The 22461-nt window shown below is 31.9% G+C and overlaps 5 protein-coding genes across 7 annotated transcripts; 1 reads left to right on the top strand and 4 right to left on the bottom strand.

Annotated features, from left to right (window-relative positions):
• Window positions 1-485: 485 nt before the first annotated feature.
• On the bottom strand, window positions 486-2553 carry LOC126674603 (thioredoxin-like 1-1, chloroplastic). The gene is made up of 4 exons (XM_050369079.2): window positions 2099-2553; window positions 1699-1875; window positions 1420-1584; window positions 486-1085 (listed from the first exon to the last, which is right to left on the bottom strand). The coding sequence occupies exons 1-4, from the start codon at window positions 2348-2350 to the stop codon at window positions 795-797; spliced, it is 885 nt and encodes a 294-aa protein (XP_050225036.1). The 5' UTR covers window positions 2351-2553; the 3' UTR covers window positions 486-794.
• A 2813-nt stretch (window positions 2554-5366) lies between these two features.
• On the top strand, window positions 5367-7447 carry LOC126674248 (uncharacterized). Its single transcript, XM_050368664.2, has one exon. It carries the CDS (start codon window positions 5435-5437, stop codon window positions 7007-7009), a length of 1575 nt encoding a protein of 524 aa, XP_050224621.1. The 5' UTR covers window positions 5367-5434; the 3' UTR covers window positions 7010-7447.
• LOC126674249 (pentatricopeptide repeat-containing protein At1g09220, mitochondrial) lies at window positions 7142-9412 on the bottom strand. Of its 2 annotated transcripts, none has more exons than XM_050368665.2 (2): window positions 7657-9412; window positions 7142-7505 (listed from the first exon to the last, which is right to left on the bottom strand). In XM_050368665.2, the coding sequence occupies exon 1, from the start codon at window positions 9296-9298 to the stop codon at window positions 7796-7798; it is 1503 nt and encodes a 500-aa protein (XP_050224622.1). In that variant the 5' UTR covers window positions 9299-9412; the 3' UTR covers window positions 7142-7505; window positions 7657-7795. The 2 variants fall into 2 exon arrangements, with proteins under 2 accessions (XP_050224622.1, XP_050224623.1); XM_050368666.2 differs by having other exon boundaries at window positions 7142-7500.
• A 377-nt stretch (window positions 9413-9789) lies between these two features.
• LOC126673767 (U11/U12 small nuclear ribonucleoprotein 65 kDa protein) lies at window positions 9790-13809 on the bottom strand. Of its 2 annotated transcripts, none has more exons than XM_050368024.2 (11): window positions 13615-13809; window positions 13426-13497; window positions 13109-13339; window positions 12575-12656; window positions 12254-12430; window positions 11711-11896; window positions 11460-11630; window positions 11198-11285; window positions 10969-11027; window positions 10520-10585; window positions 9790-10359 (listed from the first exon to the last, which is right to left on the bottom strand). In XM_050368024.2, the coding sequence occupies exons 1-11, from the start codon at window positions 13761-13763 to the stop codon at window positions 10276-10278; spliced, it is 1365 nt and encodes a 454-aa protein (XP_050223981.1). In that variant the 5' UTR covers window positions 13764-13809; the 3' UTR covers window positions 9790-10275. The 2 variants fall into 2 exon arrangements, with proteins under 2 accessions (XP_050223981.1, XP_050223982.1); XM_050368025.2 differs by having other exon boundaries at window positions 13109-13349; window positions 13615-13660.
• Window positions 13810-19571: 5762 nt separating this feature from the next.
• Window positions 19572-21627, bottom strand: LOC126673768 (NAC domain-containing protein 87). The gene is made up of 3 exons (XM_050368027.2): window positions 21206-21627; window positions 20675-20955; window positions 19572-20455 (listed from the first exon to the last, which is right to left on the bottom strand). The coding sequence occupies exons 1-3, from the start codon at window positions 21390-21392 to the stop codon at window positions 19883-19885; spliced, it is 1041 nt and encodes a 346-aa protein (XP_050223984.1). The 5' UTR covers window positions 21393-21627; the 3' UTR covers window positions 19572-19882.
• Window positions 21628-22461: the final 834 nt, after the last annotated feature.

The following is a 22461-nucleotide window of genomic DNA, read 5'->3' as shown; positions in this document are numbered from 1 at the left end:
CGTTGTTGATTCACCTTCAAGCTCACTCCAACCTTATCCATTTTCTTTTCATGTGGTCCAGACATAATATATTTGGAATTGGACAATTATTTAATAACACAATTGAATCCGACTCATATATAAATTTGAAATCGATTCGGAATAGATTTAGACCTAATTTGATTTTAATTAAAAGTATAAATTATCCATTTATAAAAGCAAATTTAATATAAATTCGAACTCATACAAGTCGTGGTAGTAAAATTAAGTGTCCGAATTCAATTCCAAATCGAAAACCAGGACAGAGCTAGAGGGAACAATTACTCGACAAGTTTAGATAGGTCTAACATGCATAAATAACATGACAAGGAAAACATAATATATTTTAGACAGAACGGCAAAAGTATGCAATTTTAGTTTTCCACATTTCCGAAACGAAAAAAAAATTGTTCCCAATGTCATAGTTTTACTATAAGAACATTATATAAAATGAAAATGGAGACTGCTAAAGAAGAAAGTAACTAATAATATAATAGTACTAAGGTGTTAATATTACATTAGCTCAATAATACTAGTTACAAGAACCTGGTTTTGTTACCAACAAAAACTCAAACCTATATTACATTACACAGACCCCTCATAGATGCAGGCCAGGATCCAAAAAAATAAATCCAAATGCCTGCATTTCTGTAACAACAAACACCATATAATATGCCTCTTAACTTCTACAAGCTTGTTTTACTTGTGTAATACACAACACACACTACATCTGTACAAGGAGAATATGGATATGAGATCGGTGATTACTCGTTCTTCTATCTCCCGGAAGTAACCAATGTTTTCTCCTCTGCATCTTGAGCAGATTGCGAGCTCGTTGTGGGAAGAGGAAGTGGCAGGGTTTGATTCGTATGAGATGGAGCCAGCGCTGGCACTATCTCGTCCGGTGCAGGAGTAGGTGTTGGTTGAACCGGTTTTGGTGTGTAAGTGAAGTTGAGATCTCTGTTAGCAGCCAATGCTATGAGCTCTTTCTCCTCCAGTCCTTTTGGTGGCCCGAGGCTGCATCGATCTGGGGAATGCTTCGCTAGTGCGTCTCTGAATTTCTTGATCTGAAAGAAAATTCAGCATTTTAACTTGACATAGATTCAATGGTGACAGACCTAGAATTAAGTTGCAATCAAGCAGGCTTGTGATTCAACGTTTTAGATCCTAAACGACAAAAACTACTGATAGATCAATATATAGTTTAACTCAGAATGGGTTGATAGCTTTTATTTTAGAACTTGAAAGTAGATAAGGTTTAATACTAAGAGGATCCTAATTGGTTTCATTAGTTCCTTACATTTATGACGAAATTTAAAGAAAAAATCGAGTAATTCCACACCCAATACCAAATTTAACATCTACATCATCAAAACCACTGACATGGAAGGAAAAACTAACCGTGGCATTAGTGCAGCTAAAGCTGCAAACTCGGCCTTGAGCCCCTCGGTAAAACCTGAAGAACGGCAATACATGGACATTAAGGCTATAACACATGGATTTATGTTCTTCATGATTAACTTGAACAAATTGCACATCAGGGTTCATCTCCGCGAACTGACATATCTGGCAAAACAACAAGAACCGCAATCAATATAACCTGGAAATTAAACAACCAATTAAAAAAGTTTAAACATCATCATAATCAATCACAACTAATTATATGTTCATTCATTATACCTTTGGATGAAGAGCTCTACAGCCACCACAGCCGGGGGAAAAGAAATCGACAACGACGAGTTTGTCCCCAGCATTCATAAGGGTGTCCACAAAATCTTGTGCAGAGGTAACCTCCTTCATGTTTGGCTGCAACCCCTTCTCCCACCATTTTAGAGCAGTCTTCAATCTCAAACCAGTCTGTCAACAACCATATAAACACAACAAATTATCACCAAATGCAGAATTTTAATTCCACTTATCACACAAAATCCATAACCCTAAATAGAAATTTCTAAATCAGCAAAAAGGAAACCCTAAAATTACAACACAAATTAAAAAAAGAAATCAAACCGAAAATAGGATTAAAAATTTAAAACAACCCTAATTATAAAAATTAGAGAAAATTCAGATCTTAACAAACCTGAGCCTTTACTGAAAACCGAAGAAAAATTTCTTTCTTGGATTGATTATTCTCTTGAATAATTAACCTTTTGCCAAAAAAATCAGACCCAGATGAAATCTTGAGTGATCTGAAACCCAGAGGAGAATAATTAAATTTTTTAGAAACCATCTTAAGACTGCAACTTCTTTTCAAAACAAAGCCACCATCTTTTGTCTGGTTCTTGTAACCATAATTACCACAGCAATTGGTCTTGCTCAAAACATCCGCCATAGTTTCTCAAATCAAGAACAATAACAAACCCTAAAAAAAATTAAAATTTTTGTAAGAAACAGAATTAAAATTAGATAAGAATTTTGAAGTGGGTAGAGGAATTTGGTTGCTTTTTCTTTTTCTCTTTGACATAAAGTGAGTGTTTTTCTCTATTTATTGATCTTAATAAACAAAGAAAAACACTGTTTTTCAAAGAATTTAATTAAAAACAAAAAAGCAAAAGAAAAATTTGCAAGGAGACAAATTAATATTGTAAATTAATTTAATTAAAAGAACTAAAAGACAGGTAAATTTTTCTGGAGTTAGTTAACTGTTATTACTGAAAGCTAGCTGGATTGATTCTGGCCGTTGGATTGAATGGCAGGGGAATAGTGTTGTGTGAATCTAGCGGTTAGAAGTGGGAGTTAGGAGATGTAATGTGAAAACAATGGATAAGGTTTGTTTCAGTTGGTATGTAAATGTGACATTAAAGGACGCGTGGCGCTTTGTTGTTATATTTATTTGGATAATAGTTTGGATAAAAAAGGTACATTCTTTTTTATTTTTGTTAAAATATTTGAATTATTTTTGTGGTGTTTAACAATTGTTTAGGTAAGAAAAATTGTGGAGGAAAATGCTTGCTTTTCAATTCTTTTTTGCTTCTCAATTTAATCATAGGGTGTTATAGAAATTCAGCATAAATTGTAATTTTGGGACTTTTATCCATCTATTGTTTTTTTTATCAATAAGTCTTGCCATGATTAATAATTTATTTATGATTTGTAATGGTGATTATAGGGCTATAATTATTTTCTTTATATTTTTATCTATTGATGAATTGTTTTGGGTTATTTGTGTATTGAAAAAACAAAATAACCATATTTATAATTAAATCTAATGTTGTATTAGCTAAATAAATAATAATTATATTTAACATTAGTGATATTTTTTTATGTGGCATTCGAAAGAAATATTTTAATTTAAAATTACTTTATTAATAGCTTGATTATTAAAGGTATTAATTAAATTTTTATAAAATAAAATAAAATATTGAATTAAAATAAAAGTTAAAAAAATTGTGAAACTTTTAATATAATTTTTTAATAATAAATGAACTAAATATTCGTGTATTATGATGGCAGTTGCATGTTTTATGGGCCCAATACCAACAAATATCATACCGACCTAGACGGAAAAGATAAGTTTATTAGCTTAATATATAATTTGAATCATGAATTATTATTTTTATTACACATCTTTTAAAACTAAATTTAGTCAAAACTCTAAACTAACTAAATAGTCCTACTTGACCTATGAACTTGATAAATAAATAAACGTTAGATCTTTAACACTTAAAACAAAAATAGTTAATGTTTACTTATTTATTAAGTTCAAAAGTTATATAAAACTATTTAACAAATTAAAAAATTTGATAGGTGAGACGCTGAATTTAAGAATTAGATAGGTAAAAAGATATAAATTTAAGGATATTATGAATTAAGCCAAGTTTATAACTCATCGACTCTTTCTAGTCGCTGTTTTTAAAAAAAAAAGTGAAAGTGACATTAAAAAATATGTGGCGCTTTGTTGTTACATTCTTTTTTTTTTATTAAAAAAATTGAATCATTTTGTGGTATTTAACAAATGTTTAGGTAAAAAAATTGTGGACGAAAATGCTTGCGTTTGAATTCTTTTTTCCTTACCAATTTAATCAAAGGGTATTATAAATATGGAATAAAAATGGTAATTTTGAACTTTTATCCATCTCTTGTTTTTTTTATCAATAAGTGTTAACATATTAATAAGTTATTTATGATTTATAATGGTGATTATAGGGCTATGAAAATAATTTGTTGTTATTTTTTATATCTATTGATGAATTGTTTTGGATTATTTATGTATTGAAAAAAAATCAAAAATAAAACTTATTTATAATTAAATTTTAATGTCATATTAGCAAAATAAGTCTAATTATATTTTTTGTGAATTATAACTTTTTATGTGCCATTAAAAACAAAGTATATTGATAAATTAAAATTATTTTATTAATAGCTTGATAATTAAAAATATTAAATAAATTTTTATAAAAATGAAAATTAACTTTTAAAATAAATTATTGCTAAAAAAAATAGAAACTATTAATATAATTTTTTTTTTATAAAAAATGAAATAAAAAGTCTTGTGTTGTGATGGCAATTGCATGTTTTATGGTCCCAATACCAACAAATGTCATACCGACAGAGAAGGAGAAAAGATCTAAGTTTATTACAGTGCTTCAGCTAAAAAAGAAAAACACACGGTGACTTTTTCTGATCTCCTTTTTTTCTTTAAGAAACGTTCTTTTTTATTACTATTGAAAGAAATTATAGGGAAAATTGGACGCATGACATTAGCAAAATATTGTCTGCCATATAGCATTTGAACAATATACTATTAGATACATTTAAATTTAAAATTAAAATTAATCTAAATTGACCGTGTTGAACTTAGAACTGATATTTCAAAAATGCATTTAAAAAGTGTAGTCACTTGGGCAATATTTTAAATCAGTTATACTTCGGTCATTTTTGCACATCCCCTATTTCTTACTTAAACTTGCTCAATTATACTTCTTAAATTCAATATTTCACATTACATTCAAGAAAATAGAAAAACAACATTAAAAGTTTTCACATGAAACAATTTTAAAAATTTATGTTCAATAGAGTGTTTGACAACTAAAATATCCACCGCAATACTTAAATAAATTAATTCATCCTTTTAATTTATTTTTAGAATTTGTTCCTATTATTATTAGTAATAGTAATTTTTAACCAATTAGTCCGCTACTGCTATTTTTTCTTTGAAATTCCAACACAAAATCCATTTTAGGTGTATTATGAACACTTTATTGTTGATTTTTAAAACAATTAAATCTAAACAAAATAAAAGATCTTGTATAATGATGACCCATTGAATGTTTTATGGGCCCCCAATACCAACAAATATCATACCGACGTAGAAGAAAAGATCTAAGTTTATTACACAGTGACTTAATGTCCCTGGTCCCAGTTCTACATCTGACACTAACCAGGAACCAGATTCTGTTTTCAAAGATTCTTCAAAATGATTCTTCATCATTTTCACTGCCAAACCAAACCCTACTCATTCACACTTCCAAGATTCAGTCATTCACCTCACAGTCACACCAATCAAATTAAACTCCCCATGTCCCACATTACACCAAGATTCCACAATCTAACCCCTCGGTTAGTTCTGACTCCATGCTGCTCTCTACATGATAATGTTTCAACAAATAAAACCCTAATGCAAGAAGAAAAAAATGGTAAAAACAATTTCTGGGGTGCGGTTAGTTTGATTATTGGAACTGCAGTAGGGCCTGGAATGCTTGGTTTGCCTGCTGCTACCATTAAATCAGGCTCATTTCCATCAACCCTAGCTATTGTTCTCTGTTGGGTGTATGTTATTTCTTCTGTTTTACTTGTGGCAGAGCTTAGTTTTGCTGCCATGGAGGAAGATGGAGTGGAGGAGGTGAGTTTTACTGGCCTTGCGACACAGTCATTAGGGGGTTATTTTGGTGTTTTAGTTGGTGTTGTTTATGCTAGCTTGAGTTTTTCTTTGTTAGTTGCTTGTGTTTCAGGCATTGGTTCAATTGTATCTCAGTTGTTTCCTAGGTTGAATGGTTTATTAGCTAATGCATTGTTTCCTCTTACTGTGGGAATGATTATTGCGTGTTTTCCGTTCGAGATCATCGATAATGCGAATCGAGTACTATGCGTTTTCATGCTGTTTTCCATTATTGGATTGGTGGGTATTGGTTTATCTGTGGCAAGAGCTAATGTGTTGAACTCTTTTGCTCATTCTTCATGGGGGATTTCAGCTATCTTGCCTGCTATACCAGTTACTGTTCTTACATTAGGATTTCATGTTATTACCCCTTTTATATGTAAGCTTGCTGGGGATGATGTATCCGAGGCTAGAAAAGCGATTTTGATTGGTGGTTGTGTCCCTTTGATTATGGTTTTGTCATGGAATTTGATTGTGTTGGGGCTTGCTGGGTGTAATGGAACTGCCAACTCTGATGATCCTATCGCGCTTCTGCTTTCTGTCAATCCTTCTGCATTATCTGCTGTTCAGGGTTTTGCATTCTCTGCTCTGGCTACTAGCTTGATCGGATATGCTGTTAGCTTCCCGAAACAGGTTCTTGATGCATTTGATTTGGTGTTTACGAAAATGAATTCTGAAGAACAGATGAGCTCTCGGTATCAAATGCTTCAGATAGGGGATAGTGATGGAAGAGTTGGATTAGTAACTTTTTCTGGGGGGAGTAACTATGGAAAAGCAGGGGAAGGTCTGTTTGATAAATCTAAGTATTTTGCTGCTGTGGAAGATACAATGCAATTAAACGCGAAGGAGTCTAACTCATTCCGTCACAAAATTTTAACTGTGATGGTACTCGGTGTTTCTGTTCTCGTAGGATCCTTATTTCGCGCAACATTCTCAAGAGCCCTTGATTTTGCAGGAGTTTATGCAAATTGTTTCTTGTTTGGGATACTTCCTCCTTTAATGGCATATGTACAGCAATCCAAAAAGAAGCTCAGGTCATCCATTCTGCCAGGAGGAGACATTGCACTCATGCTACTTTTCGGCATAGCGGTAATTTTGGCGATTTGGCATTAGATAGCTAGCAGCAGAATGGTTCGGCTATTCGAGTTGACATCAACAATTTTCATCAAGGACAAAAGATATCGAACATCTTAATATAGAATCGCATGTTATGCATTCTTTTTCAGTTTCATGAAAAATACCACATTGGTAAGTTCAGCTCATACATTGGCTGGGTAGGTATCAGGCAACATTTAGGTGTATTAGAGTAGGAAATATACCGACACATTGGTGAGTTTGTACATGGGAGAAGAAACTAAGAACAAAAGGAGAAACATACATGTCTTACCACGGGCATCTTCTTACCGTACATAAAATGAACATGCACGTCCTTGATGATTTGCAGCCTCATCTTGCATATTTGTTTACTATGGTGATTTATGTACAATTCCCTGAATGTTGTCTGAACTCTGAAGCCTTTCTTTCTTCCAAGTGTGAAATTCTTTGATGCAAGATTTGCTTCCGGATCATTTTCTATAATTTCTATTTTGCTTGTTGCATGTCTGCTACACTATGGCACGGAAACAAATATTTAAGGTACAAATATAAAGTTCCATAGTTTCATAAGCATTTCCGAAAATAGAAGTGAAATGCCATAATGTAAAACTCGACAAGTTTTTGTCAGTGGAACATAAATAAAATGCTAGTTTAAGTACAATTACCTTATAGAGTATGTCTGTTAGCCGGATGTCAATTTCAAGAGTCTCCATCAGTTATAATCAGGTGCCAATGTCTAGCTTTCAGCTCTTTCTATGCCCCCGCAGGGTATCGTTTTAAGCTGGAACTACCATTTGCAATGAGTCAGACTGAACTATGGCCCGAAAGTTTAAAAGCATTTCTCTCATCCATCAAAATTCTCAACCTTTCAGCATCCTTAAACCTCCCAGCACCAGAAAAAATGTTGTGCATGAGCACGTAATCCCCTCCATATCCTCTTTCCATCTCCATTATCATCCTCGTCACCCTCTCGCCCATCTCAATATCACCATGAAAGCTACACGCACCCAAAAGAGTCCTCCATATCACAACATTAGCAATTTCACTAGGAATTCTCAAAGCCAATTTCTCTGCTTCTTCCAACCTCCCTGTCCGTCCCAGCATGTCAATCAAACACCCATAATGCTTAATATCCGGCAATATACTATACTCATTCACCATCTTCTCAAACAGCATGTACCCCTCTTCTACTAAACCTCCATGGCTACAGGCATTCAAAACACTCAAGAACGTCACTCGATTAGGCTTTACGCCTGTTTTCTCCATCCTCTCGAAAATCTCTACTGCTTCATTTCCCATTCCATACATAGCAAACCCAGAAATGATCGACGTCCAAGATACCAAATTCTTCCTCTCTGCCGAAATCTCCTCAAAAAACCTCGAGGCACTTTCTATGCAACCACATTTTGCATAAGTATCAATAATCGAATTAGCAACACGTATATCCGATTTATTAAATCCCCTCTTCTCCACATAACCATGAATCAATCCACAATTCTTCAATTCCCGCATATTTGAAATGGCTGGTAAAATAGCAAGAATTGTTATTTCACTCGGTCTAATACCTTCCAACGAAACCATTCTCCGAAACAAACCTAAACTTTCACCATATTTCTCCATCCTCACATACCCATCAATAATCCCAGTCCAAGATACAACATTTTTCTCCGGCATCTCATCAAAGAGAGAAACTGCAAATTCAAGCTCACCCAACTTAACCAACCCAGTAATCATCACGTTCCACGTAACAGAATTTCTCTCAGGCATTTCATCAAACGCAAGACGTGCATTACACAAAATTCCACTAGAAACATACATGTTTACAAGAGCAGTATGCACATAAATATGGGATCGAAACCCCACTTTGATAATGAGACTGTGTAACTGAGACCCTACTCTCGGACAAAAAGCATTAGCACATGCATTCAAAAGAAAGGTGTAAGTAAAGCTATCAAATACAAAGGGTGATAACAATGGGGAGTGAAAATAAAGTAGTTGGAGTTGATTGTATAGCAAGAAAGCTAAGTGAGGAGATGTAGTTAGAGAATAGCATCTGAGTAAAATGTTAAAAAGAAGCATGGAATTGATAAACAAGCCATTGGTGAGTAAATGTGAGTGAATTTGTTGGGTAGATTGGTGAATTGTTGAATTTTCGAGTGATAGAGAAAGCAAGTGCTTTGCTTTTTCTTCTTCTTGTTTAATTGCGGAAATTAATGTATTAAAGCTATGAATTAGAAGGTTTGATTTGGGTTTTAGTTTAGTTTTGTTTGTGAGGTGGAGAAAGTTGAGAGCTTTAAACCTAAACATAATTATCAAGCTACTAATCAGTCTGTGGCAGGTAATGTGGTTTCTATGTATTGTAATATCAGTTGTTTGATATAGGCTAAGAAGCACGGAAACTTCGACATCATGACTACATTATACATATAGGCTAAAAAGTTTAAAATAGTTCTTCATTTAGAGAAAAATTCATTTCTAATTAAACTCTAATTAACTTAGGTTAAAAATGAAGAACTATTTTAAATTTTTTTCTTAATGAAAAGAGGTTAATTTAGTGCCTCGGGGTAGAGGTGAAACATAAATACATACGTCAGGGTATAAATGAATTTTTTCCTAGATCAGGGTATAAACGAAAAAAAAGTTCAAGGTGAGTGGTTTTTAAATAATTAAGCCGTTGTTTGATATAGGAATTGGATTCTGGAAATTCTGGAGGGAGGTCTCAACCGTCCGTTTTCATTCCATCTCAGTTATAGGACACGGTTTTTTTTTTTTGAATAAGTTATAGGACATAGTATAAGTACAAAAAAATGAAAAAATGATAGTATTAAGATTTGTAATGAAGTGTTTCCATCTCTCTTAATAAGCAAAAGGGTTTTAGCAAAATTGCACCACATAAAAATTGTTTTCCTTGGTATATAAGAATTTGCACCTAATTTTTATAGCATTTGGTACTGACACGAGGCCAACACACACTGAATTGCTTATGCTCCGGTAGCAATAGTTCATCAACTGACTTGAGGGAATGCTACTTGGTGCATCGGCTTTGCGGCAGCTTCATGTTCTTCCTTTGTGTGGTCATCATGAGCTTAATTCAATGATCCGGGCTCCCATATAGCCAACACAATTGCATCAACTATACAGGGTTGCTGAATTTGTTTGTCTCCATCTGGAGAAATCAGGTCTTTAAGAACTAATTAGTAATCTGAAATGAGCCATCCGTATCAGCTTTGGACAATACTATACCATCTGTATAAGCAGCTCCCTTGGAGTATGTCGAATCTTATCTAATTTGCATTGCTAGCTGAAGGATTCCTGCCAAACTGTATGATCATTGGCTTGTCTTTGAATATATATCCATTCACTAGATTCTGCAAACACGGACCACATTTAAAAAGAATCACATTGGAATGAGAGAAGCGCTGTTTTCAGCTGTATGGCTCTTCATGCATACTTTTACACGGTAAATACTGTAGGTGTTAAAAAAAACAGTATACAAGTGAGAAAACAGAGAATCTGCAACATGCATACCAGTGCTTGATGCGCAAGTTCCACTGACGGAAATGTCACAAAAGCTTGACCCCTCATCCTACCCTCCTAAAAAGCCAGGAATTAACATACTAATAAGTTTAATAAAATCACCTTATTTCTGTTGGAATTTCTACAGTTGAGGATGATAAATGGTTTCACGGATGTTGGATTATTTTCGAAGGACCGTTTATAAGGTGTCGAGATCATTCGTATTAAGTATCAAATTCAATCTGCTGCATTGACTAGCCTCTCAAACATTATGATGATATGTCCCTCTTTGACATAAATAATATGTGATCAATGCTGAACAAAAAGCACACCAATCTACTTTCAAGCGCCATAGTGTGAATGAACTATTGGCTGATACGACCAAATATTGCTTCTTTGCTCCTGAAACTTTATAAGATATGTATAGTTTTCAAAAGGTAGACTCTAGTCATAGATCTTACCTGCATTAACTTCACATTAAGGCCACCTTTAGCAGCATCAATGCTTCCAAACAACGACCCTATAATGAATCAGCCAATAGCAAAAGTAACCAACAATAGCATTATGACTACATTCAAATAAACTGAAACTGAAGAATAACTATTTTATGATATGAGCCTCTCTAGTAGCTTGTAAAAGTACCTAGGAGACTGCTACAAGATAAAATCAGCTAAATATTTGACAGCTCACCAAATATGTAGAAAAAGTCATCGGCAACCACATCCTTGCTCAAGTTCTTTACGTACAGCACAGATGCTGGAGTCCCAACTATATAGTTCTGCAGATTTAATTTCACAATGCTGTCAGAACCAACACTCGAAAAGTAAAAGTGGATACAAATATAAATAAGTTAACATCCATTTAATCTTAAAATTATTAAAAAGTCGCTAAATTATACAATCATTATGCTCATGGTGGAATATGAATCACTTTAAATTTCCAACTTTACTACCTTAAACTTAGGTAACGATAGAATTTCTTCCGGAGCAAACTTGTTACTCTGTAGATCTTCTGGAGTTGCATAAGGTTGATGATTTGAACCTCCTTCATCTTGTTCCTCAGACTCTTTCATGATGCTATCATCTGTTTGTTCAATCTGATTAACTTTTGGAGCAATTTTGATCTGTAATGAAACAGAAGAAATACATGAGAAATCTACTTTGAAAAATAGAACTTAATAAATTCTACTAGAGAAAATACGACCTGCAACACCGAGTTTTTCTTTTTTATAACAGGGATTTCTTTTGGAACCAGGGAGGAAGGTTTCACTCCAACAGCCTCATGAACCACATTTTTATCCACTCCAGGGCCTACTATTACTTCTCGTTTTACACGTTTTCTTCTAGATCTAATTGCTCTTGAATGAGGAGAGGTTTTGGCATCAATATCCTGAAAACATTTACAGGATAATGAGTCACATTCGCTTGGAATCATATATGGTGATTAAACAGACACCTTTAGGAATTTTCTGGAAAGAGAAAAATTGCTATAACAGGAAATAATACAAGTTGAAAACTTTTACACACATTGAAAAAAAAGAAGCTTGCATTTATAGACAAAGTGCAAAGACAATAAAAGAATGTTTCATTCATATTTTAGTCAGTAGCACACAATAATGCAACATGCTTCCAGCTAACTATAGCCCAAACTTTTCATCCATTAAGCATGTAGACTTCACACATAGCATAAACATGCACATATGATATGCATCTTGAGAAATTCAAAAAATTAGAAGCATCGATATACCTCATCAGAAGACTCCATTTCTGACTCACTACTGGATAGATCTTCCAATGGAGGCTTTGCTGATACAGTAGGGAGAGGCGGGGGTGGGGGTGCAGGTGCTGAAGGTGGCAGTGGTGGAGTTGGCAGCGCCATCCGAAATGGAGCTGGAATATTCATTTTGTTCATCAAATGCAACACCTAACAATTGAGAAAAAAGTTTATTTATACTATGATTCTAGCATCCTCGCGTCTGTCTAGACTAGAATCAATAACTGAATTTAACTTTGGAGAAGAAAGAAGAAAATTAAGTACATTTTTCTCAATAATAGAAAAGGACTCAACCTGTGTATAAAACCGAGGAACAGCAATAAGAGCATTTACAATGTTGGTCAAAATGTTTCCATCCGGAGGAGGATAGGCATATCTGTCGAAAAATAAACTATGTTTAGTCCAATCTTACTTTCTAAAGCCATACTAAAGATAATTAGGACAATTTTGATGCTCTTTAATTGATGACTTGGCTAAAACGTATTATGGAATCTGAAGTGGAAGCATGTTCCAATCACAGAGAGTAGTTCTTTTTACAGCTTTTACTGAAAACTCGATGCTCCAGGAGAGAGAGGCACCAATAATCTGTTAACCTATTATCCCTGGTAAGCTAAGCATAGAATCAAATTTAAATATCTTCAAATCGGAACCTCTTTCTCTTTTATCTATTCATGCAAACACTATCATTTGAAAAGAGGATTTGCAATTCAGATCACCACCCAAGTATCCCATAACTTATACAAAATAACTTAGTGCTGAAACTAGTTCGCCATACGAGCATATGACAGCACAAAAAAGTTTTAAAAAATATTAGCAGGAAATACATACTCCAAGTGAGGAGGAAACGGGTAGTCAACACCAAGCTTTGGCGCAATGGGTTCACTTGCAGGTGCGGACTTAGCACCGCCACCACTATCTCTCGCCGCGGCAGAAGCATCCTTTTTCACTAAAGAAGCTGGCAGTTGAGCTTCACATTGTTTATGTACATTCTTGCTATCCTCACTTGGCTTATTATTATCAGCTTTCTCAACTTTTAACACCTTACCAAGAAACCTCAACCTGATATCAACTTCAATAATTATGAAATTTCAATAGCTTATCATTCGAGAAACAAAAAAAAAAGTTAGGGTTCTAATTTTTGTTACCCATTTAATTGACACTGTGCTTGATAAGCTAGAGATTCACTATTGAAATCAACAAATGCACAGTTTCTAAGTCTGCATTAGCAACAAATTAAACAAAATTATGAATTAAACTAAGAAAAGCAAACAGATTTAGCATTTACATTAGAATTAAGTGTAAAATATGAAAGAAAGTTTAAGAGGTGAATTGACCTTCCGGCGGCAGCGCATGGACGGACAGAAGCGGCGCCGTAGTGAGAGAAGAGACGGGATAAAGTGTCATGTGGAATCGCTTCAGGTAAGTGTCGTATCAGAAGGGTATAACGCGCCGCCGTTGATTCTGCTCCTGTTTGCGCTTCCATTTTCTCGCCGGGAAACTGTTTCTTGGGGGCACATAAAATACGGGCCGGCCGGCGGTTTTTTGCAGACACTTTGGGCTAATTGCTGATCTGGACTGGGCCGATATGTGGCCCTAATAGATTTAGAATTTCAAAAATACCTAAAAGAATAAAAAATTGGAAAATCGGTGATAAGTGGCTACAGACGGCAGCGAAATGGCGACGGTCGTCACTTAAATAGTTTTTAAAAAATAAGTAAAAGTAAATATTTTTATAAATTTAAAGAATATGGACAAAAAAATTCAAATAAGACAGTAAGTAAATAAAAATAAAAATTAGAATATTTTTTCAAAATTAAATTAAAAATGGCGTATTTTAAAAAAATTCCCATAATACATTATACAAGATAATTTGGAAAAATTATATGTTTTAAATCAAATACTTATGTATTTAACTATTGAATTCATAATTTACAAATAATTTATTACAACATTCAATTACATGAATAAAACACTAAAAAAATAAGTGTTAAATTTGCATTTCTAACGAAGAAAAACGATATGTAAGGCAGTATAGTTTACAGAAAGAGCAAATCACGTTGAGATTTTTGAAGTATACTATAATTAATAATTTGATATTTTTTAAAAATTCTAATCAATGGTTACTTTCAATTTCGTTAACTATTAGACTTCTCCATTAATTTTGATACTTACTTTCAAACGATTTAATACTCTATTTTTAATTTCGTGAACAATTTATTCCCTCATTTTTAATTTTATTAAACGATTTGATATCTCATTTTAAACAATTTGATACCTCAGTTTCAATTCTGTTAAACGATTTGATCTCCCAAATTAATAGAAGAGTCTATCAGTTGGCAGAATTAAAACTGAGGGAACATTAAGTAGACTTTTAAAACGAGAGATATCAAACTGTTAATTATAATATATACTAGAGACTCAACGAGGAGCAGCAACTCCTCAGGCGAGGAGCTGATGCTCCTCCTCAGTGAGGAAGAGTAGCTGCTCCTCCGTTTTTTAAAAAATAATAATAAAAAAAACTACAGCATAAAATTTTGATATTTTAAATTAGTTCGGTTGTTTTAATCAGGAGTTCGAAGTGTTTAATTAAGTTTCGATTAGTTTAATTGAGTTTTAATTTATTTTAATAAATATTTTAATTTCAAATATTATTTAATTATCGATATTTAAACGGAGAAGAGGGTGAAATGTGTTAAAAAAATTATAAATATAAAATTGGTAAATATTTTAAACATTAAAAATTTATTTGCACTTTAACCTAATAATTGTTATGGTGACACATTGTGTGACAGCCATATAAACAAAATCAATTGAAATGAGAATTGGATAAAATTAAAACGAAATCATGCGTTTCATGACAAATCGAATGAAATTAAATGGTTTGTACTTTTGAAAAACTTCTTCTAAAGGTTTGACCCTTTTTAATTATTCAGCCTTTAAACAATAATTGAAGTGCTTATGATTTTCCATAATTAGTTGAATGTTAAAAACAAGTGAGGGGAGTATGATTCGAATTAAATAAATAATTAAAATTTTAGAATTTTCTAACCATAATTGATTAGAATTTTTTATTATTGATGCTATAGTTTTATCGATTTCATTCACGGATGACGATCACGTAATAAAGTCAATCTATATATTATTATTTTTTTACTAAAAAATTGTCCAAAACGCATTTAAATTTGTCTCACTACTTAAACCAAACACAAATTTATCGATTTCTATGCTTCCTTTTCAATGTATTTCATCATAGTTTTGCTATTTATCAATATCCTTTTGTGGTACTTAAGAATGCGGTAGCTGGTAAAGAAAATCAAGCAACATATATCTTCATTAGTTCTACAAGAAATGCATATATAGAAATTAAATAAGAGGCGATTAATTAATTATTTAATTTTTTTGGGTACAAGAGTCGAGTGGATCATTCGCGATGATGTAAAACACTTCCAACATATTTTTTAATTCGCAAGATTCGAATTCAATTTCCTATTTAAATGATATCAAAATAACATGTGGATTTTTAGTAATATAGTTTTACAAGTTCACATATAATTTTTTTTTGATGAATGAAATTGTATTAAAAAAGCCACAAGATGTGGCAAACAACTAACTCGAGAGATTACGCACAATTAACGGCAAAATGCACATTAAAGGCTACGTCTCTGAATTAGGAGGAACCAAAGAATTGTTCAAAACAATACAATCTGGATTTCGAAATAAATCCATGCTAGAATAGGGAAATCTAACATCATTACATTTGAAAAAGAAAACCGCCCTTGTGAAACTCCATTGAACGATTGCAAGGATGTCCGTGTTCTTTGACTGAAAAATTCTTTTGTTGCGAGCTTTCACATATAATTAAGGGATTATATGTGTTAATGACAACTGAAAATAACATGTGGATTTTTAGTAATATAGTTTTACAAGTTCACATATAATTAAGGGATTATATGTGTTAATGACAACTGAAATTGTACCTAAACTATACTTAACCGAGATGTTACAACTCTTATAATTTGTCAAGGGCAGGTGATGATTAACTGATGATAAGAGATTAGGTTTAATAGAGTGATTAAAAAAAGTCAATTTTATGTGTAATTTTCCCATCATTAATTTCCTAAGGCAGTTCTTCTGGATGATAACAACATTTATACTTGTGTTTAGGTTTAACATAGAATTTGTTCACATCATGACTACATCATTCACCTGCCTCTTGATTTCTCCATTTGCATCATTACTTTCCAAATGAAATGCACCTATTCTTGTTAATTACCTATAGTGATGTAACAATATATAAATTTTTGATACAAAAATATTTTTTTGGCTTAATGGCAAAAAAAACCCAAACCTTTACGACTTGTTGCAATTATATCCAAACCTTTTAATTTTGCAATAATATCCAAATTGCATTATTTTGTTGCAATAATATCCAAATTGTACTTTTTAAGTGATTTTTTTTGAGTTTTTTTGTCATTTTTTGGGACTTTTACTATATTATTATACATCAAAACATAATAATAGCCTAATATCTTAATTAAAAACAACAAGTTTAGCCATCAATTTGACTATTATTGCTACAAAAAATGCAATTTGGATATTATTGCAACAAAAAAATGCAATTTGGATATTATTGTAAAAAATAAAAGGTTCGCATATAATTGCAACAAGTCGTAAAGGTTTGAGTTTTTTTTACCATTAGGCCTATTTTTTTATATAATAGTATATAATTTTTTATTTCTACGTTCAAATGACATTGCTTACCTCGATATATTTAGACTGACAATTTTCGACACAACTCGTTTAAAAGAGACGACACAAAACTAAATGGATATGAATTGAGTTTATAAAGGTTCAAGTAATAAAAGGATCAATATATTTAAAATTAATTAAATAAATAAATAAAATAGATTAATCAATTTAACTCGTCTAATCATAAAAGATATGCGCATACATGTTTTATTAATTGTCTTAACGGGTTAACTTCTTATATATAATTCGAATATACCACAATATAATAAATATCTGAGATTTTATCTTAAAATTATAACATTTATAGAAATTTAATTTAATTTAATTAATATTTATATATATTTAACTAAGATTGGTTAAACGAGCTTTCATGTAAATTATGATGTACACGACATGTTTATCAATAAACGAGTTAAGAAATCATGTCGTGTTAATAAATAAACGTATCATATTCATGTTTATAACTTTAACACTAACGGACCATGTTTGAATTATTAAATATGAATTATATTTAAATGAATACACACAATATTTTTATAACGCCAATTCTATAAAATTTAAAAGAAAACTGATTTCAGATTTTATCAATTTATTAACAAGATGAACAATTTTTTTTAACTACCTGAACGAACCTTTGAAATTAATACTACAAGGATTTAACCATAGAAGAATGTTTTATAGAATCAACAATGAATTATGAGTCCATATGCACGCCATATGTGTATATTATAATAAGATTTGTATTTTATTTTTCTTTTTCTTTACCATTCTGATATTTAAACAACAAACGAAGTGCATATTCCACAATTAGTTGAATGTTAAAAACAAGTGAGAAGTTATGATTCGAATTCAATAAACCTAGCTCATTGAAAATAACTCCCTAGACAACAATATTTACAAATTTTATTTTTCTGTGACTAACCTTTTAGTCAAAAATTTAACTTTTTAGTCAAAAATAATTTTTAAATGTTTACAGTCATAATCTAGTGGCAACAACACCGTTCTTAATTTGATAGAGTTAAATATTTTTGCGGTTATCGAACTAATAATCTTTTTATAAATAATTACCGGATTATAAAACATTACCAAATTAATTAATATTTTTTATAAAACGGTTATCAAATTATAAAAAATTAAAAAATAATTATCAAACAATTTTTTTTATAAAACGGTTACTAAACTATAATATTTTTATAAAACAATTATCAGCTTGCTTCCAGGTTTTACTTCTTTACATCGTCCACATCAGCAAGTTGGTGTCTACATCAGCAAGTCGGTAATTGTTTTGTAAAAAAACTATAATCCCATAATTGCTTTGTAATTTTTTATATTTCGGTTACCGTTTTGTTAAAAAAATATAGTATGATAACTGTTTTATAGTTTTTTTTAATAATTCGATAACCATTTTATAAAGATATTGTAATCGGATAACCGTAAAAATATTTAATCTGAAATAAAGAGATGACAATAAGATGACCAAAGCTTATAATAAGGATACAGCTATGCAAAAATTAGAAGATATGTTCTTTTTGAATTAATTAGAATGCTGAAAAAACGTGGTGTATGATTTTAATTGGTTGTTGTCTCCATGTTTTGATGCAACAAATAAGCTTTTTTCGTTTGTTTTCTTTTTATTGATAAAAAAGATATGCTTTTATTTATTTCTTTGTTTGCTATTGTATGTGTTGCTTCCATAATAATTACTTAGAATAAAAAACTTGCTATTAAATTAAATTTCATTTTCTCACTTGTAACCAAAAAAAGAGGTTAACTTCCCTGCAAGTCTTGTGCCCAAATTCTAAAAGCTTTGCTTTGAATAGAAAGTAAGATAAATTTATTATTCTAGCATTCTTTTTGCAATTTCCATTTCATCAAATCAAACTTTCTATAATTGTACAATAACTCATTCAAACTCTTTACTTTAACTCTTTCTTTCTATTTTCTCCCACTAGATAATTAGCTTTTAAATGGATATACACGGAAAACTTGTCGATGCCTATATTTCGGTTTTAAAACTCTAGATTATAATTTATTTTTATTAAAATATCGTTTTCTTTTTCGTTTATCGTTTTCGTATATGTTTGCAACATATATGTAGTGTTGAAGCAAGCCGTGTGATCATGTGATACTAATTAGCTACAATGATTGAGTTTCATTATCCAAGAAACAACCTAATTAAGATTAATTCTTCATGTTAATAATTAATTATAATCTGTGTAGAGGCATATATTGCGTAGATTCAGGAATTGATTCACGTGATTCTTGGTTACATGTCACTGATTCAAGTTTATAATCCCACTTGTCTCCATGTCCAGCTCAAATGAACTTTGAATTTAATTTATGCCATGTCATTAATTATTATTGATGTATATCTCCATTAAAGAGGTGCAACTCAGCAACTCATTTTCTGCAAATATTTGCTGTTTTAGTGCATGCATTAAGCAAGAAAATTAAGAAATTATCAAGCATATAGCAAAATATGAAATTGAGTTGGAATAATTAAATTGAAGAATGATACTAAAAAAAGAAAAAGAATAAAAGAAAACCGAAAGAATAAAATGCACTAATATAAAAGAATAAATGTACAAATATATAGTATGTTCATGGTATCTATCCTCTTTGTATCTATCACATAAATTGAACTCTGTAAAGGTTATGGACACCATGAATTCATATAAACCTATAAATAAACAAATAAGCTATACAAAAGTATTAATTAATTTCTAAAACCAACTCATAATTTAATTAACAACTATTCAAATCAAATTAACTTAATTACCTAGTGGAGACTGTTTCAAATCATGATATTTGTATAGTATATGTTCCTAATAACAGTATAATAATTTCATAGCTCTAGAAATCCCACAAACTCAAATCTTGATCAATATCATCAAACACCTTGTTCTTGTCTTGCTTTGATGAAATCTCTGCAGCCGTGTTCATGTCCGTGCTGAGTCCGGTATCTTGTGACCGAGTCGCCACAGAATGGTTCGACGAAAACGGTTCATTCTTGCATTGGAATTGATTGTTACTATTGCCTGCTAGTACTCTTAGTAGGGTTTGATCATTTGCACCAAAGCTAGGGTTCGGTGCAGTTTGGAAGGTGAAATTTGGAATTTGAGGGTAGAAACTGAAATTTGAAGGCTGATGAACATAATTTTGATTATTGTTAGAAGTAGAAAATTGAGTAAAGTAATTTGAATTCGCATCAAATTGCCTTGCCGATTTGAACTCATCGTTTTCGATCTCATTCAAGTTCGACGAGCTTGGTCGGGCTGAGTTATTATTAGGATCCATAAGTGGTGGAAGTGAAGAATTAAAATCCAAGAAATCTTCACCAAATGAGTTCATTCTCAAAAGATCTTGAATTGAACTTCTCTTGATCCCAACACTCTTGTGGAAAATTCTGCTTACAACCCATTCATCCTGCAAATTAATATACCAATAATACAATAAGTCATCATAATAATAGAATAATCTTCTTTTACACAAAAGCAAACTAATTATCAATAAAGCAAAAAAGAAAAAGATCATATATACCCATGAAAATAACTCACTACCAACATCAAAAAGTTAAATGATTCAAAAGAATCTTAAGAATTATAAAGTCTCAAAAAATGTTATCACTACGTTATCAATACGTACCCTTGCGGTTTTAGGAAGATTGTAGTAAGAAAATTTGCCCTCGAGACGATATTCGTGCATAACCCAATTAGTTTTTTCTCCTTTAGGAGCTCTTCCTCTATAGAAAACAAGAGTTTTTTTCATTCCAACCAAACAATTTTTGCCCTTATAAATTTCTTTATCTTTTCCAGTAGCTTTCCAGTATCCAGCGGAGGTAGCTCTATTAGTTCTCATACCAGTTGGATATTTTCTGTCTCGTTGACAGAAAAAATACCATTCTTTTTCTCCCATCTTTGCTTTTTCTGCATCGAACCAAGATCAAGAATCAATTTCAAGAAAATCACCAAGAATTAAAGAATTTAACCTAAAATCACAAGATCAAGAATAAACTTCAAGAAATGAAAGAAATGACATAAAACCACCAAGATCAAGAATTAACTTCAAGAAAATCACAAGAAAATAACATAAAATCACCAAGAAATGAAAGAGCTATGAAAAAAGAAGACTTAATCAGCAAGAAATGAAAGAAAATGTCAAAAAAATAAGACTTACTTGGCAAATCCCACGGCTCACACTTATTAAGATCAACTTCACCAATAGCAGAAGCAGTGAAGTCACTGTTCATCACCTTCTCCGCTAGATAATAGCTTATAATTTCCTCATCAGTCGGGTGGAATCGAAAACCGGGCGGTAGATCGATAAGATCTTCAGCTTTGTTCAGCACAATAGCTTCTTCCATAGAATATAATTATCAAGAAACACAATCAAGAAAAACTTAACCTAAAAAAATAATAGCAGGAGCAGTTATTTTAAAATATGTAAATGAAGAGATTAGAAGATTTAAAAGAAAGTAAAGCAAAGGCAAAATGGAGAGCTTAAATAGAGAATTTGTTATGAAGGTGATGAAAGAAACGTGGGCGACAAGGAACTATGGTTTTGGTTGCAGTACAGAAGAAGCCTATAACAGAGAGTTTGATAATATTTGTGATTATTTTATTAGTTGTTTTTGGTATTTATTGATATCTACCTGTTTGAAAATGAATGTGAAATAAGACATGGTAAAAGGGAACAAATTTGAGGGACCCATGTGCATGTTTCTATATAATATCCTTTCACATTAATTAATTAAAATTAAGGTAAGTTAATTTTCTATAAAATAAATCATCTCATGCAACATATATACCGCGTTATACAGCACGTAGTTGTAAATCGAGAGATATGTGTTCTAAAATTATTACGAGCATCAATGTGAAGTAAATCTACGTAAGTAATTTACGTCGGATCCCGTAAAATTAACCGTTTAAACTGTCAATTTTAATACACGCGGAAATTTAATTAGAATTGACATTAAATTGTTGTTTTTTCAAAACATTTTAATAGTATGGTTTAGAATACCTAACATTATGAGAATTTAAATAGCACGTTCTTTGATTCTAAATGATCCATTGGTAAGTGATGGATACCGAATCCTACTGTAAGTATAATGGAGCCGAGTTGCAGGAGATCCACTCTCAGGCGACACCGGACTCCCCCTGAAGACGGAAAGAAATGAAGGAGATACCGAATCTCTAAGATTCGGTAATATACTAATAAAGACCGAATCCCACATGATCCGCCAAGAGCGCGTCAGGTCCGGGATTCGGATAAACGACTGAATATGGAAATCTTGTCCTATTTGGACACAAACACTACATATGGAAGTCAAAGGAATTAGCTGAATTATAGCTGGTCATTTACTGCCTACATATTTCATGCCTTAAAGAATTATTTTGCCATTTAAATCAGCAGATTTTATGCCATGTATAGCT

This window comes from Mercurialis annua, linkage group LG3 (assembly GCF_937616625.2).
Source record: "Mercurialis annua linkage group LG3, ddMerAnnu1.2, whole genome shotgun sequence".
In the NCBI taxonomy this organism is placed as follows: Eukaryota; Viridiplantae; Streptophyta; class Magnoliopsida; order Malpighiales; family Euphorbiaceae; genus Mercurialis; species Mercurialis annua.
This window is presented reverse-complemented; position numbering and strand designations above follow the sequence as displayed.